General features: G+C 48.1%; 1 protein-coding gene across 9 annotated transcripts in view; it reads left to right on the top strand.

Moving 5' to 3' along the window:
* Kcnj6 (potassium inwardly rectifying channel subfamily J member 6) overlaps positions 1–15,080 on the top strand; it is a 246,415-nt gene that overhangs the window by 162,353 nt on the left and 68,982 nt on the right. For all 9 annotated transcript variants that reach the window (XR_012909637.1, XR_012909641.1, XR_012909642.1 and 6 more), the window contains exon 3: positions 3,803–4,723. Coding sequence is in view for 6 of the 9 variants with exons in the window: in XM_075960975.1 (XP_075817090.1) it covers positions 3,803–4,723 (921 nt within the window). In the remaining 3 variants the exon portion in view is untranslated. The remainder of the gene's footprint in view (positions 1–3,802; positions 4,724–15,080) is intronic.

Here is a 15,080-nt window from a genome sequence, read left to right as displayed (position 1 = left end):
GCAGCAGGCCTCGGTGGAGCAGGAACAGTGCTCCAACAGTGAAGCCAAGGCGGCGTGGATTAGCAACAAAGCGAAGCTTCTTTATTGGGACCTCAGCTGGAACTGTCTGACTCAATCCAGAGGGAGGCAACACCAAGCAGAGGTGACCAGACTGTCAACACAGGGCCCAGCAAGCCTTCATTGACCTGAGGGTGAAGCACCCAATGTTAGGTCCTTATCAGTGAATTATGGACGTGATCTTAAACGGTTTTTTTTCCTCTGACATATGAACATCTTAGCCTTGTTCTTGATGGGCTCTGAGTTACAGCCTCAGTCCTGACATTTCCCAGATGACCAGGAGATCTGTCTGATTGGAGGACACAGAATGACGTAATAGAGAATTCAACCTCGTGTCCTCCTTTAGCTTTCCTTCAGGTGTCTGCCGCATCTAGTGGGGCTTTGGAAGTTCCTGAGACAACACGGAGGCAACTCTTTCCATCATCCAGTCACGGAGGTGCTACCAAAATGAGCGGGACTCCGTGCAACCCCTCCCAGCGAGTGGGGTTTAAGTTAGCCACAAGCAAGGGAGCCTACTGGATGGATCTGGCTCTTCCTTCAGTAGCTGCTGCTCCTTGTGTTTGTCAGTCATGTTTCCTAGCTCTCTCAAATCCCACGTTTGAGCTCTGTCTAGCCGTAAACACTCTAGTCTGTGCTCTGGTGTTTATGACAAGGTACTGAGAGCACAGGAAGGACACTGAGCTTCCAACAGGGGTGATGGGTACCACAGTCAACTTGACATGATCTAGCACCAGTTAGAAGACAAGTCTCTGGGGTTTCTGGACTTGGTTAATTGGGGTAGAAACACCCACCCTAAATCTGGGCCACTCCATCTCATGGGTTCAGGTCATATAAGAAAGCAGCTTACATGAAACTCCATAAGAGAGAGAATGGAACTGGTGTGAGCGCTCATCTTCCTGTTCCCTGATGACAGTACAATCAGCTGCTGCCAGCTCCTGCCGCCATGAAGGACTGTCCACTCAAACTGCTAGCCAAGGAAACGCCTCCTCCCTTGAGCCGCTTTTGTGAGGTATTTTGCAACAGAGGTGAGAAAAATGGTTAAAACAAGTGATTACAAAGGCAACAAGCTGAGGATCAGAGTTTGTCTGCCGTTGGTCATCTCTACCCTCTGAGCCCTGAATGTCAAGAGGACGGAAATGTGGACCTCACCCCAAGGAGTCAGCCGACAACCTCAGAGGGTCATCAACTCCTCAGCCTTTCAGAGAGGTCCCTCAGTTCACGATGAACACCTGCAGCTGCAGCAAAGACACCAAGTCAAAAACTAGGGGAAAACGGCTTCCCCTGGGGCTCGCTTCCCTCCTCAGGGTGGCAAGGTATAAAATACCCAGGAGGCTGTTGAGAGGTAGCGGATGTACAAACCCTCTCCTTCCACTTCAGGACTCAGTAAAACCAAGGCTCAGAGTGGCCATGCATCACACAGCCCGCCAGTGGTCCAGAACTCAGCAAGCTTGCAGGCAAAACGCTTTCCAGATTGCCATGGTTTGATCTCAGTAGTCACCCAGACAGATCCTATTTAGAGGACACGGAGGAAAGAGGAGAAAAAGAGCTCAGGGGAAACCACCCAGGAACAAAAGCACGCTCCTACGTAAAGGCTTTGTCAGGGGGTGAGGGTAGGGCCCCACTCACATATCTCACCCACCTGTGGCCCTCCCTACTTCTCCACTCCAGCCTCTGCATCAATTCTGATGGGAGCAGCAAATTTTCTTGTCTACCAATCATCGAAGCCAACGATCTAAAGGACAAGGCTATCCGATCGCACAGTAGGCTCTATAGATCAGGTGCTTCCTTGGGTAGAAACCGAGAAACAGATGCATGCAATTGATTTTAAAGGTGACTAACCAGCCACAAGCAAGGCTGATTCATAAGTTAAGAAGGTACCAAATCCCAGCCCTGGCTGTTTTCTTATTTAAACGGGTGATGGTTTGTCCCTAGACCTCACTTCCCCTTGAACCAAGAGGAAAACTCAGCCCCCCACCCCAGCAACTGCCTAGCTCAACTGAAGGACCAGCGTGAAAGCCTGGGGGAGAAAGAGCTCATAAAACTTTCAGCATCTCTGAAATCACTGGCTAAACAAGTCGCTGCAGATAGCGGTTTCTATGCATTTAATAGCAGAGCCCCTGCTAAAATTCCCTCTGCGCTCAGCAGCTCAGGGAGCTTTCCTAATGCGTTGCTAACTGGTACATTCTTCACAAAGGCCGTCAGGAAGAAAGAACTCCACATGCCACGGTACAGATGCTCAAGGCTGGAGCAGAAAGCGAACCGAATGTGTAACCACGTGGAGAGAGAACACTTCTCCACACTTCCTTTCTAACCTTGGCGCCCAGTCAATCGTGAAAGGAGAAGGCATGCACCCTTCCCAGGAAAGTGGTTAAGCCATAAAATTTGAGCAGTACTTTAAAGGACTTGTTCGAAATTCTCACCCTAAATACAAAGAGTAATAAAGAGGCTATTTATTACACCAGGATGTTTGATGACATGCCACGTAGGTCCATGTCACCAGTGAGGTTTCATTTCCCCTTGTGACAACCCCATGAGTTGGTCCAATGGGCATTTTGTGAATGGAGGAACTGAAGGTGTGAATTTGGATCATGTATGTGCCAGTTCAAGCTGCTGGAACAGACACTAGATATTCATTGTCTTTCCGTTCTGCTTTGGAGGCTGGAAGCCAAGGCTCAAGTTGTCTGCAGGGATGGTTTCTGGAGATATCTCTGTCTCTCTGTCTCTCCCTCTCTGTCTCTCTCTGTCTCTCCCTCTGTCTCTCTGTGTGTGTTTCTCTCTCTCTCTCTCTCTCTCTAAGATGGTGTCTTTCACTCTACGTGGCCTTCCACTTGCTAGTGTGTATTCCTGTGTCTCATCTAAAGACAGGAGTTATATGAGATTAGACCCTGCTCACCCTGCAACCACCTCCTCCAAGTCTTGTATTTGTAACTTTTCTCATTGCTGTGGCAGAGAACACTGGAGAAAGGCAACTTCGGGAAGGAAGGTTGTTTGGGCTCCAAGTTTGAAGGCATGATGGCAGGAGAGTGCAGTGGTTGGTGACGCTGAACTTGCATCCCCCTCAGAGGGAGACAAATGCTGACATTTGTTTGCTTTCTCCTTTCTCCTTCTGATTCAGTATGGGTCTCAGTCTGTGAGAATAGTGCCCACGTTCAGGGCAGATCTCTGCTCCTCAGTTGAATCTTTCTGGAAACGTGCTTAGAGATATAACCAGAGATGTGTTTCCATGGTAATTCTAAATCTAACCAAACTGACCAGATTAACTATCAGAAGCGTCAATCCCTAAAGACAGTCATACCGGAGGTTCAGGCTTCACCCGTGTCTGGGGACATAACCATTCAGTTCACAGCAGCAGTGAACATTCATTCATACTGGTGAGTGACAGAGCCAGGGCAGTCTGAATCCCGAGACACCGCCTCTCCCATGATTCAGGCAGAGTCAGGAGACATGCCACCAGGGAGCGGGTGCAGTGGAAGCTGCTAGCAGAGGCCCAATGTCACAGCACTGAGATTCACCCTGGTGCGCTGGGTGGCAAAGTCCCAGCCCATGCTAGATCTCGGGACCCAGAAGTGAAAATCAACCAACAACCTGTCCAGATGGGGCTGAGTGAAAACGGCTTTGTTAACCTGGGTCCTAAGTGCAAAAGTGGTATTTGGGTTTCCTGCCATAGGTAGTGTGAGTCTATCAGCTAAAATAAAATAAAACAGCCTTTCATTTGAACTCTCTTCTCTTTTCTTCAAACTGCCAGCGAATGTCCTGGAAGGCGATTCCATGGACCAGGATGTGGAGAGCCCGGTGGCCATTCATCAGCCAAAGTTGCCTAAGCAGGCCAGGGATGACCTGCCAAGACACATCAGCCGAGACAGGACCAAAAGGAAAATCCAGAGGTACGTGAGGAAGGATGGGAAGTGTAACGTCCACCATGGCAATGTGAGGGAGACCTACCGGTACCTGACGGACATCTTCACCACCCTCGTGGACCTCAAGTGGAGGTTCAACCTGTTGATCTTCGTCATGGTCTACACAGTGACATGGCTCTTCTTTGGAATGATCTGGTGGCTAATTGCATACATCCGTGGAGATATGGACCACATAGAGGACCCCTCATGGACTCCCTGCGTCACCAACCTCAACGGGTTTGTCTCTGCTTTTTTGTTCTCAATAGAGACAGAAACCACCATCGGTTATGGCTACCGGGTCATCACGGACAAGTGCCCCGAGGGAATTATCCTCCTATTAATCCAGTCCGTGTTGGGGTCCATCGTCAATGCATTCATGGTAGGATGCATGTTTGTGAAAATATCCCAACCCAAGAAGAGGGCAGAGACCCTGGTCTTTTCCACGCACGCAGTGATCTCCATGCGGGATGGGAAGCTCTGCCTGATGTTCCGGGTAGGGGACCTGAGGAATTCCCACATCGTGGAGGCTTCCATCCGAGCCAAGCTGATCAAGTCCAAACAGACTTCAGAGGGGGAGTTCATCCCCCTCAATCAGACGGACATCAACGTGGGGTACTACACCGGGGATGACCGTCTCTTTCTAGTGTCGCCTTTGATTATTAGCCACGAGATTAACCAGCAGAGTCCCTTCTGGGAGATCTCCAAAGCACAGCTCCCTAAAGAGGAACTGGAGATTGTGGTCATCCTGGAGGGAATGGTGGAAGCCACAGGTAAGACACGCCCCATCCTGTTAGAAGCGCTTTTCGCTGAAACTCTCTGGCAGGAAATGCCGTGCCTATGCATCCTGTAACTGTAAGTACGCGCTCGGACACGTTTAGCCATTTCAATTTTCACCTTTCTTAATTTTACAATATGTTTTTTATTTTTGTGTATATGAATGTTTTGCCTGCATGTATGTATGTGTACCATGTACATGCATGGTGCCCATGGAGGCCAGAAGAGGGCGCCAAATTCCCTATAACTAGAGTTAAAAACAGTTGTGAGGCACCATGTGGTTGCTGGGAAACTGAGGCAAAGTCCTCTGCATGAGCAGCCAGTGCTCTAAGCTGCTAGGCCACCTCTCTACCACACTTACCTTTATAAAAGCCATTCAGAAAGCAAAATAATGATTTCTTAAATTTCCAAATACTTAAAGAAATTAGATTTTGATTTTGATCTGTGTTCAATGATCATTTTGAATGATTTTAAAGTGTTTCTCATTTAAATATTTGTAGCTATTTGTTAGCAGGTCAAATTAAGAGTTAGACCTTTCAAAAAAAAGTGAGAAACATGACTTAACATAACTGCTAATTTTGCCCCTTCTTTGGCCCTTGTTCATAAAACCCATAGGATTGTTCGTTTCTCCCCTTGTATTAGGTATCTCTCCACACTTGACCCGCCCAGCCCTCAGCAGACATCACACTAAGAACTAAAGACTTGTTCCTGCTAATGCTGCAGACCTTTGGCGGTCAACGCTGGTCATGAATCTGTGGGAAGAGAGCCTGTTCTCAGGGTTCAAGAAACTAGGCTTCCGCTCGTCTTTGCTCACACCTAAGTTACACGCATGCTCCACATTCTGGGAGCCAAGTGGGTTCTGCCCATATTCACTGATGGTGTGCACAAGTCAAAAGTCCCGAGCAGGGCTGCAGACCTCCCAGAAAGTGTATAAATCCTATCCCGTTCACCATCTCTGCAGAGTTGAGTCCTTGCTACACAGCCCAGGTCTTCCCAACACACACACACACACACACACACACACAGAAACCGTCCTGTGTTTGGAAGCTTCCAGCCTCAAACTCTACGTTGTCTGTTGTCATGGGAAAATGTATAGTCTGTGAGCTGGCCCAAGTCTTCATTAACCTGGGATTCTTTTCCAAAGGAAAATCTCTGGTCCCTTGCTTCTGTCTCCCCGTCTCCCTGCACCAACAGGAGGCAAAGTCATGATTCCTACCAAGAAGTTCTTATGGGGGAAACGGAAATTTTCCAATAAGTTTTTAAATTTCAGCAAACTGAAAATGTGGAGTCTCTGTGGTCCAGCATGCCGCTTCCCACAGAACAAGAGGATTTTAAAGAATAACAAAGTACACTTGGCTCTCTGCATCTAAGGAGCCCGTATTCATGAGTTCCACCCACCATGGTGGGGCTCTAGCATTTAGTATAGAATGTTTTCCTGTTTCTTGCCATCATTTACTAAATAATACAATACAAATGTTTACATGATATTTATGTCATATTAGGTATTATAGGCAATCCAAGACGATCTAAACCATGTGGGTGAGTGTAATGTCTGTGAAGACATAGCTATTCTGTAAGAGGTGTAATGTCTATGAAGACACAGCTATTCTGTAAGAGGGACTTGAGCATTTGAAGACCTGGGTATCTTTGGGGAGTTCTGGGATCATGCCCTCTGGATATGAAAGACAGCTTTGTGTTTCTCTCGCATCCCTGGAGCCAGGCACGGGCCTCTAAGTCTGGTGTACAAAAGGGAGTGAGAAACTGACTCTCTCGAGGGAGCGTCTCCAGCCAGCACCGGGATGGGAAAGACTGTTGCTTACTTCTGAGTCACAAGTTCTTGGGTCCTAAAAGACGTGGGTCTGTATTTTGAACTGGAACATTGGCTGGAACTGGCTGTTGTAAAATTCTAAATAGAAACTGCGGATAGCAACAGGGCTATCAGCACCTTGGGCCTGAGGTTTTTTATTTCTCCTGAGGTGGCCATTGACTGGAGCAGAGGGGAGAGAGAGAGGAGAAAGGGGAAGAGAGAGCGAGGGAGGGGAAGAAAGAAAGAAGACAAAGAGAAAGAAGGAAGGGGAGGAGAGAGGGAAGAGAATGAAGTGGAAGAGGAGAGTGGACGGAACAAGGGCAGTGATTACAGAAATGAGAGGGACCGTGCCCCTTGAATAGGGGACACTGTTGCTTTCAAAGGGACCCGAACCTCTGCACCCTGGGAGAGCACAGGGACTCAGAACCCCCTAGTGGTGTCTGCAGTCACAGACGCACACAGCATGTGCTGACCATCCCAGAGGTCCCCTGCCCCTGGGCAGACTTGAGGATAGTCCATCGGGGAATCTTCCTATTCCTGGACTGTGCACACAGAAATCCAAGCCTCTGGCTCCCGATGCTAGCCCCGTCTCCAACAACAGCCACCGAGCTCCGCATACACTCCCTCCCACCCAAGCCCAGTCTCAAAATAATGAATCCGAGCAAGAAAATCATTTCTGCACTGTCCCCAGGGCAGACCTTGTCTTCCTGATGACAGCGTGTATAGAACAAGACTATCTGCAGGGGGAAGCATCCTTTTTATGATAATGAACCGCGAAAGCTGCCTAGGAACGTCCTGGCCTTTCTGAGAGTTCTTGGCCACACCTGGGTAGTTGCCAGCAGAAAGAACAAACTCTCTACCATTCCTGAGAAAACACAACACTGTGGATTCTCTTTTGTAGTATACATTTTAATATACCATATATAATTAAAATATATTATATAATATATTGTAAATATATTTTATAATAAATTATTTATATATAGTAAATATATTGTGAATAAAATATTGTGAATATATTATATGATATACACACAGTTTCTGGTTACCAGAGGAAGGGTTTTCTAAAACATTCTGGAGGTGTCCAGAAGCTGGAGACACATGTCTTGGTCCTGTCCACATGGGTTTTATACAGCTCAGTACCACCCACCACCCTCCTGCCCAAGAAATGAGTTCTTAAACTTCAACAGGACACCTTCTTTGGAAATTAAGATCACAGCTGGGAAAAATTTAAGGAAAGGAAAAAAGTTTCAATGTTTCAAAGCCACAGAAAGAGAAAAGGGGGCAAACTGGAGGAAAACAGATCGAGAAGGACCCGATTATTCCCTGGAGTGCAGGGCTGGAAGTCGAGAGCTGGAGCAACTCCTCTCAGAATTGTCCCCGCTGGGTCAGGGAGGCCCAGTGGTAAGAGAACTGACGGCTCCTCTGGCTCTTCCGTAGGACCCAAGTTCAATTCCTGACACCCACACAGTGGCTCACAGCCACCTGTAGCTTCAGTTGCAGGGGATCTGATGCAGGGGGTGAAGTGTATGTCCCGTTTGCAGCAGAACACGCCACGTCACTTCTCTGTGCCTGGACCATCAGCACACCCTTTCCATAATGTGCGCCACAGGTTCCTGGTGACCCTGACAGTCGTGTATCCTGGACCATCAGCACCCCCTTTCCATAATGATGCTATAGGTTCCTGGTGACCCTGACAGTCGAGTATTCTGGACCATCAGCACCCCCTTTCCATAATGATGCTATAGGTTCCTGGTGACCCTGACAGTCGAGTATTCTGCAGTCCTGAGCTATCTTGCAGTGACCTAGGCACCAAGGTCTGGGGTCTCTGGGAGCTCAGCTCGGGAAACAGACTTTGGGGGCAGCACGAACAGTGATGATTTTGTGGGAACTTCATGTTCCAATACCAGCTGTACTACGACTCCAATTCCATCTCAGAAAACGAAATCAAGGGTCATGGGTTGTGGCCCACGTGGCTATCATACTAGAGGCTCTGGGCTGTCCCCCCAGAAGCACATAAAACCACACATCCGTAACCCCAACACTCCTACAGTGAAGGCAGAGAGATCAGACGTTCAAGGTCATCCACAGCGACACAGCGGACCCCAGGCCAACATGGGACACGGAGAACCTGTCTTCAGAGACAGGGACTGAAAGAAAGCCCTTCGGAGGCAGGAGGCAAACCTTGTCTATCCTCGGTGCCTTGAAGGGATCCCGTCAGTCAGACTGACACCATAAAGGACAGGCACACATTCTCCAAGGACTGTTTTGTCCTGGCCCTGCCTCAATCAGAGGGGTGGCTGTGGTGACCTCTCGGGAACCTTCCAGTCATGTGATTCTATTTTTGAACATAAATCAAACCCTGGAAAATTCTGGCTTCAGCCACCCAGACACCCCAGAGCTGGCTCTGTGTCATCTGCAAATATATTTTTGAAGGGGCCTTTATGTCCCCGACACATGGGCAATTTTGAGGTAGTGGTGTTTACAGAAGGTTTCTTAGCTACGTAAACAAACACGCTCAGCAGCTGTGGCAAAGATGCGTTAAAATAGTAGCGCATTCATCCAGACTGATATTTATAGAGGGCACATGGGCCTCGCAGCTAGATGACAGCCACCCAGCACCGGGCCCTGGGCCAACCAATGCCGCGCTGGAGCCTTTCTGATTGAACTTCCATATTTACCCCCAGCCATTATGCAGGCAGCCTGCCCCGGCCCCGAGTGTGTGCCTTGGTGCCCCCCACCCCTGAGTGTGCACCTCGGTGCCCCCCACCCCTGAGTGTGTGTCTCAGTGCCCTCCACCCCCAAGCATGCGCCTTGGTGTCCCCCACCCTCAACTGTTCGTGTCTCGGTGCCCCCCACCCCCGAGTGTGCACCTCGGTGCCCCTCCAGCCCTGAGTGTGAACCTTGGTGCCCCTCCAGCCCTGAGTGTGAGCCTTGGTGCCCCCCACCCCCGAGTGTGCACCTCCGTGCCCCCCACCCCTGAGTGTGTGCCTCAGTGCCCCCCATCCCTGAGTGTGCACCTCGGTGCCCCCCATCCCTGAGTGTGCGCCTCAGTGCTCCCCACCCCCAAGCATGCGCCTCGGTGTCCCCCACCCCCAACTGTTTGTGTCTCGGTGTCCCCCACCCCCGAGTGTGCGCCTCGGTGCCCCTCCAGCCCCGAGTGTGAGCCTTGGTGCCCCCCACCCCCGAGCGTGCGTTTCGGTGGCACAAGCATCCACTAAGCCTCTTTGGGTTTCGGCTTTACACTTTTTATTCTGAAAACCATACGACTGATAGAGAAAAGAGATCAAACAATATCATGACTCCCTGGGTACACGTCATTTGGTTGTGATAATTGCCAATTCAGAACTGAACATGCTTTGTTTGCGTTGTCAGATTCACCAGCGTTGCAGGATTTTAACTATAAACGTCTTAGTCCTTTCTTACAAAAGATAAGGACTTTATTTAAAAAAAAAACGCATTGTGATTTCGTTGACTGATTGATGATTGATTGGGCTAGGCAGTGTGTGCGCAGCCGCATAGGTGTAGAATCGGAGGACAATTTATGTGCGATGGTTCTTTCTCTCCGCCGTGTAGGTCCCCGAGTACAGAGTCAGGTTATCAGCTTCCGTAGCAGACACCTTTCCCACTAAGCGAATTCTCTGCCACAGGACTCTTTTTTAATAAAACCATGAGCGTGAGGGGCACAGCCCCGGGCGATAAAGTGCTTTCCATGCAAGTGTGCAGACCAGAGTTCAGATCTTCATGGCATACATGAGGCTGGGTGTGGTGGTGTGCATTGTTACTGCCAGGGCTCTCCATGGGAGAGGGGAGAATTCCCGGATCTGAGGCTGAAGGACCAGCCTACTCTATACAGTAGAAAAACATCAAAAGACCTGTCTCAAACAAGATAGGCAATAAGGACAAGCACCAGACTTTGTCCCGTATTTGTGCAATGGATATGCATGTGTGTGTGTGCGTGTGTGTGCGCATGTGTGTGTGTGCTCATGTGTGTGTGCGTGTGTGTGTACGTGTGTGTGCATGTGCGTGTGTGCGTGTGTGTGTGCGTGTGTGTGCATGTGCATGTGTGTGTGTACACACGTGCACACGCAGATTCAAGCAAGGTTAATTCCGTGTGGTTGGGTAAGGTCTCTTTCAATCCTTCAGTCTTTTACTTTTTTTTTTTCATCTGTGATTTTTTTTTTCTTCTCTGTAAGCTTTTCCCAGCAAAGAGAACTTATGCAAGGTTTAAACGCTGAATAGAAAAGTGGAAAAAGTGGGACACAGGAAGGGGCTAACTAGACACCACCCCATGTCAGTTTTTCCATGTCTGCAGGCCCTGCAATTTACAGAGTCAGTACACAGTGATTAAAAGTATTTAAGAAAAAAATGTATCTGTACTGAACATATACGCAGTTTTTTGCTATTATTACACACCAGGCACTATAGATGCTATTTTTGTGCCACTGACATTTTGTGAGATGTTATAAGCAGTCGAGAGAATATTTAACATATGGGCAGATATGTGTAGGGTTCTATGCAAATTCTATACCAAAATATGTTTATATGTTGTCTTAGTTAGACATGAAGAGATTCCGTTACCACAGCAACACTTATAGGGAAAATATTTAATTGGGGTGGCTTGCTTAAAGTTTCAGAGGTTCAATCCATTATCATCCTGACAGGGAGCACAGTGGCATGCAGGCAGACGTGGTGCTGGAGCTGAGAGTTCTTCCATCTTGATACGCAAGCAACAGGAAGTCCACTGTGACACACAGTGAAGAAAAGACCTCAAAGGCCACCTTCCCAGTGGCACACTTTCTCCAACAAGGCCACACCTACTCCAATAAAGCCACATCTCCTAATAGTGCCATTTTCTTTCAAACCACCACATATATTAACGTATTTATGAGGTAGCTCCAACACCTCCAGAATCAGTTCCTCCTGGGTAACAAAGGGCAATGCGTGGGCCAGGAAGCAGAAATTGCTGTTTGTGTTACCAGGGAGGCCAGCGAGCCCGGGAGATGGGAGAAGAGACCTGTTCCATCCCTCATGACGTGTTCATGTGGAGAGACTGTAAGCACAAATCATATCACAGACCATGGGACTTTTGAGATAAAGCCTTCACCCAGTTCTCCATGAAGGATTAGGAAATAAAGGTTTCAAGTCCAAGACAATGGTGTGGTTGAGGTTAAGTAGCCGCTTGCAGGGTGAGTCTCTGGGGCTCGCAGGGCTGGTGTGGATGTGAACTCTCTCAGTTCGTCTCTGGGCATCTTCAGTGCAGTGGTTCATGCACTTCTGCAGAGAAACATGCCCAGAACAATAAATTCATATTTAAATGTGTAAACTTCAGGCGCCAATCCATGTGCTCTCATCTTTCTCCCTCAGTTTTCTTGAAGGTTCTTTTGTTGGCTTCCCAACTTAATCAATTCTCTTTAAAATCCCTGATGAGATTTGTACCAACCACGTATCTAAACAAGATGTGTTGTTGTGTGGCAGTTCCGAAATCAAAATTAAGTGATGTCTGTAAGAATGCCCTGGGAAGCCCTGGTGATGCTGAGGCTCGGGCCCATCTCAAGAACTGCTTTTATTTGCTGTAATCAAAATGCCAGTCTGCTCTGTCAAAGAGGATATGAAATTCAGAGTTTGAAGGATAACAGGGTTGAGGGCTGATGTAGCAGCTCTCTCTCATAGGCTCTTCCTGGGGCAGTAGGTAGAGCCCTCACGGTACCCAAACCTTACTTCACCGTTAGTTTTGATAATCTACATTTATTCCACCCTGGGCAAGACATTATCTCCGTTTTGTTTTTTTTGTTTGTTTGTTTTGTTTTGTTGTTTTTCTTTTAAGAGTCTCTAAGCTCAATTTCCTGATCTGGGGTAAAAGTTAAATGATACGATCTGAAATGCTAAGCACTTGGGTGGATAGCTCTGGAGAGATGGACATTCTGTTAAGTCTCTATGGAGAGACTTGTAGGAACGTCAGAATTCCACTTCCATACACAGAGAAACCCACCTCTCCTTGTTCTTTCAGTGTGAGGCTCAACTCTTCAACGCAAAATTTCGTTCCAAGATACTCTCTTGACATCAGCTATCCCAGGAGTAGCATTGGCAATCAATAAACCAATGGCACTGCCCCAGAACTGGGTAAGCCCCATCTTCAACCCAGGGCTCCCTGTATGAGGTTGACGCTGTGGAGTGCCCACACCAAGACATCAATTGCCCACATCCTCTTCCAAAAGCAAAGCATTGTAAGAGACCTAACATAACTTCTGCAAACACGGGGAAGGGCTACAGGAGAAACTTGGTCAGTGAAGTGATTGAAGACCTGACCCCGATCTCTAGCGTCCATATAAAAAGCCAGGAATGGTCGCCTGTGTTTCTCACCTCAGAACTGGGGTGTGGAGGCTGTGGGGGAGGACTCCTGGGGATCACCAAATCAGCGTGATGACTAGGTCCCAAGGAGAGGACCTGTCTGGCTCCTGAGGGATGACAGCCAAGGTTGACCTCTGGCCTCTATACACACCTTCACACACACAAGCACCTGCACACATGAACATACACACACATTCCCACATAGAAACAAAAACAATTCTCATACTTCAGAAGGCACTGAGAGAATTCCATAATTCAAAAAGGCATCAGTGATTTTTGTTGGAAAATTAAAATACTACAAAGAATATTCCATTATTAAAACACACTTCCCTGAAAATGATAGCACTGCTTTCTCCAAATGGACCATGGGGAGACCCACAGATAAATGCCCGGAAGCCATTAGTAATGGTCACATGATATACACAACAGGGATTCAAACTCAAGGCCATGTTGGACCAGAGGGTCAGCCCCACTCCAGACATGGACTATGCTTAGCTTACAAAGAAACAGCAGCGTTCCCATTGGGAAACAGTGGCTCTGACGACCGCATCCTTAAGTCAGGAGAGCTCTGGTATCTCCAATGAGCTCTGGCAGCAGTTTGCCGGTGAAGTCACCTGACCTGATGATGTCTAATCACCCAGAAGAGGATTGCCGGGGGAAACCGCATGAATTATCTATGTGGACACAGGTGCACACACCCTTGTACAACAGTTCAACAGTAAAGAGTACGCCATGCCCAAGCATCCCTTTAGGATCCTGTCAGCCCTATCAATTACTTATCCAACTTCTTTCTCAAAAATGGTTTCTCTCAGGCATGGGCCAACTCATCAATACCCTCTTAATCTCAACCCATAACTGCATCATTCGCTGGCTTGCCTCGGTGTCTTCAGCTCTAAAATGGGATTGCTACTTCATACCCTGGTGACCTTCCGACTTACCGAATCCCTCTAGGGAAGACCATTTCCTTCTCATGGGCCACCCTGGGAAACAATGAGGGGCAAAGCTTTGTGGGGAGGCAAAGGGGAAGACTGGCCCTCACGGTGGCTGCACTGTTCCCAGGGACTTTGAAGCTGCACAGAATGTCAGAGGATCCCCTTGAAGGTGCTCTGAATAGCCAGCGTGGACACTATTTACCTCTGTGTGCTTGTTCCCAAGCCGGAGTGGCCTCTGCCCTGGTCACCTCCTGTGAATTATAGATTGGTGATATTTGAAATAAGAGGGACTACTGGAGCCAGTAAGAAAGGACTCTGCATTTCCATAAATAGCAACGTTTATCCCTACAATGTCTGCCGGAGGCGGCTATGGATGTATATTACTCCCTTCTCTTCTGAGGCCAGTGAGGACGGGCCAGTGTGCATCTGAAAACAGTCCTTCACTGCTCCCAATCCCTCGTCTAGATGTCTCATGAGATTTTGAGACACCTGCCCTTGTTCCCGCTTGGAAGAGTCACTTTTGCGCCGCTGACTCAACCCAACCAAATCATTTTGACTTCCAGAAACCTCTACAGCACAGAGTGAAGAACAAGCAGGCTTTCTCCTGAGAAAGAGTGATAGCAACACTTGATCTGTCTGCTCTGTCTGTGTTGTGCTGCAACAACAAACACACCTAAGGTCTTTGAACAGCAATGGTTTAATTCTTGTCCATTAGACATGTCCTCTGTGACTCTGCCTACATCCAAGATGTCACACACGAGACATGCCGTTCTCCCGTCAGAGGGAAACAGAGACATGAAAAACTCGCTTCTGCTCTCAGTTTGTTAGTGACAGAAAGTTATATGACAGGGCCTGGTGTCAGCAGGCTGGTACCATATAATTCTCTTACAGGGATTTGAAATAAATAATTGAGATCAGTGATTTAATCCATCATAGATCCCCTTAGAATTTGAAAAATGATACATAACTGAAAACTTCTTGCGAGGTACAGTTTAAGATGTATGAGGTCATTGGTTCATCCCACAAAACCACGCAGCCCTCAGAGGAGGAAGTAGGCTTACGTTTCCTATTGAACTGAGGCCGTAGGAATCAGTCTTATCTACAGAAGCAGAAGCGGTGAGCATCAGGCCATCGGAAAACCTACAGGCCAGTGCGTGACAATATTACCTGGGGTTCTCATGGCACAGTGAGCCCTCTGCCAGTCTGGATCCTGCCTGGCTCAGTATAATCGACCCCTTGCCAAGTTGCCGAGGACATGAAGCA

This window comes from Microtus pennsylvanicus, chromosome 1 (genome assembly GCF_037038515.1).
Source record: "Microtus pennsylvanicus isolate mMicPen1 chromosome 1, mMicPen1.hap1, whole genome shotgun sequence".
Taxonomy (NCBI): Eukaryota; Metazoa; Chordata; class Mammalia; order Rodentia; family Cricetidae; genus Microtus; species Microtus pennsylvanicus.
The sequence above is the reverse complement of the archived record's forward strand: the minus strand, read 5'-3'. Positions and strand labels throughout refer to the sequence as shown.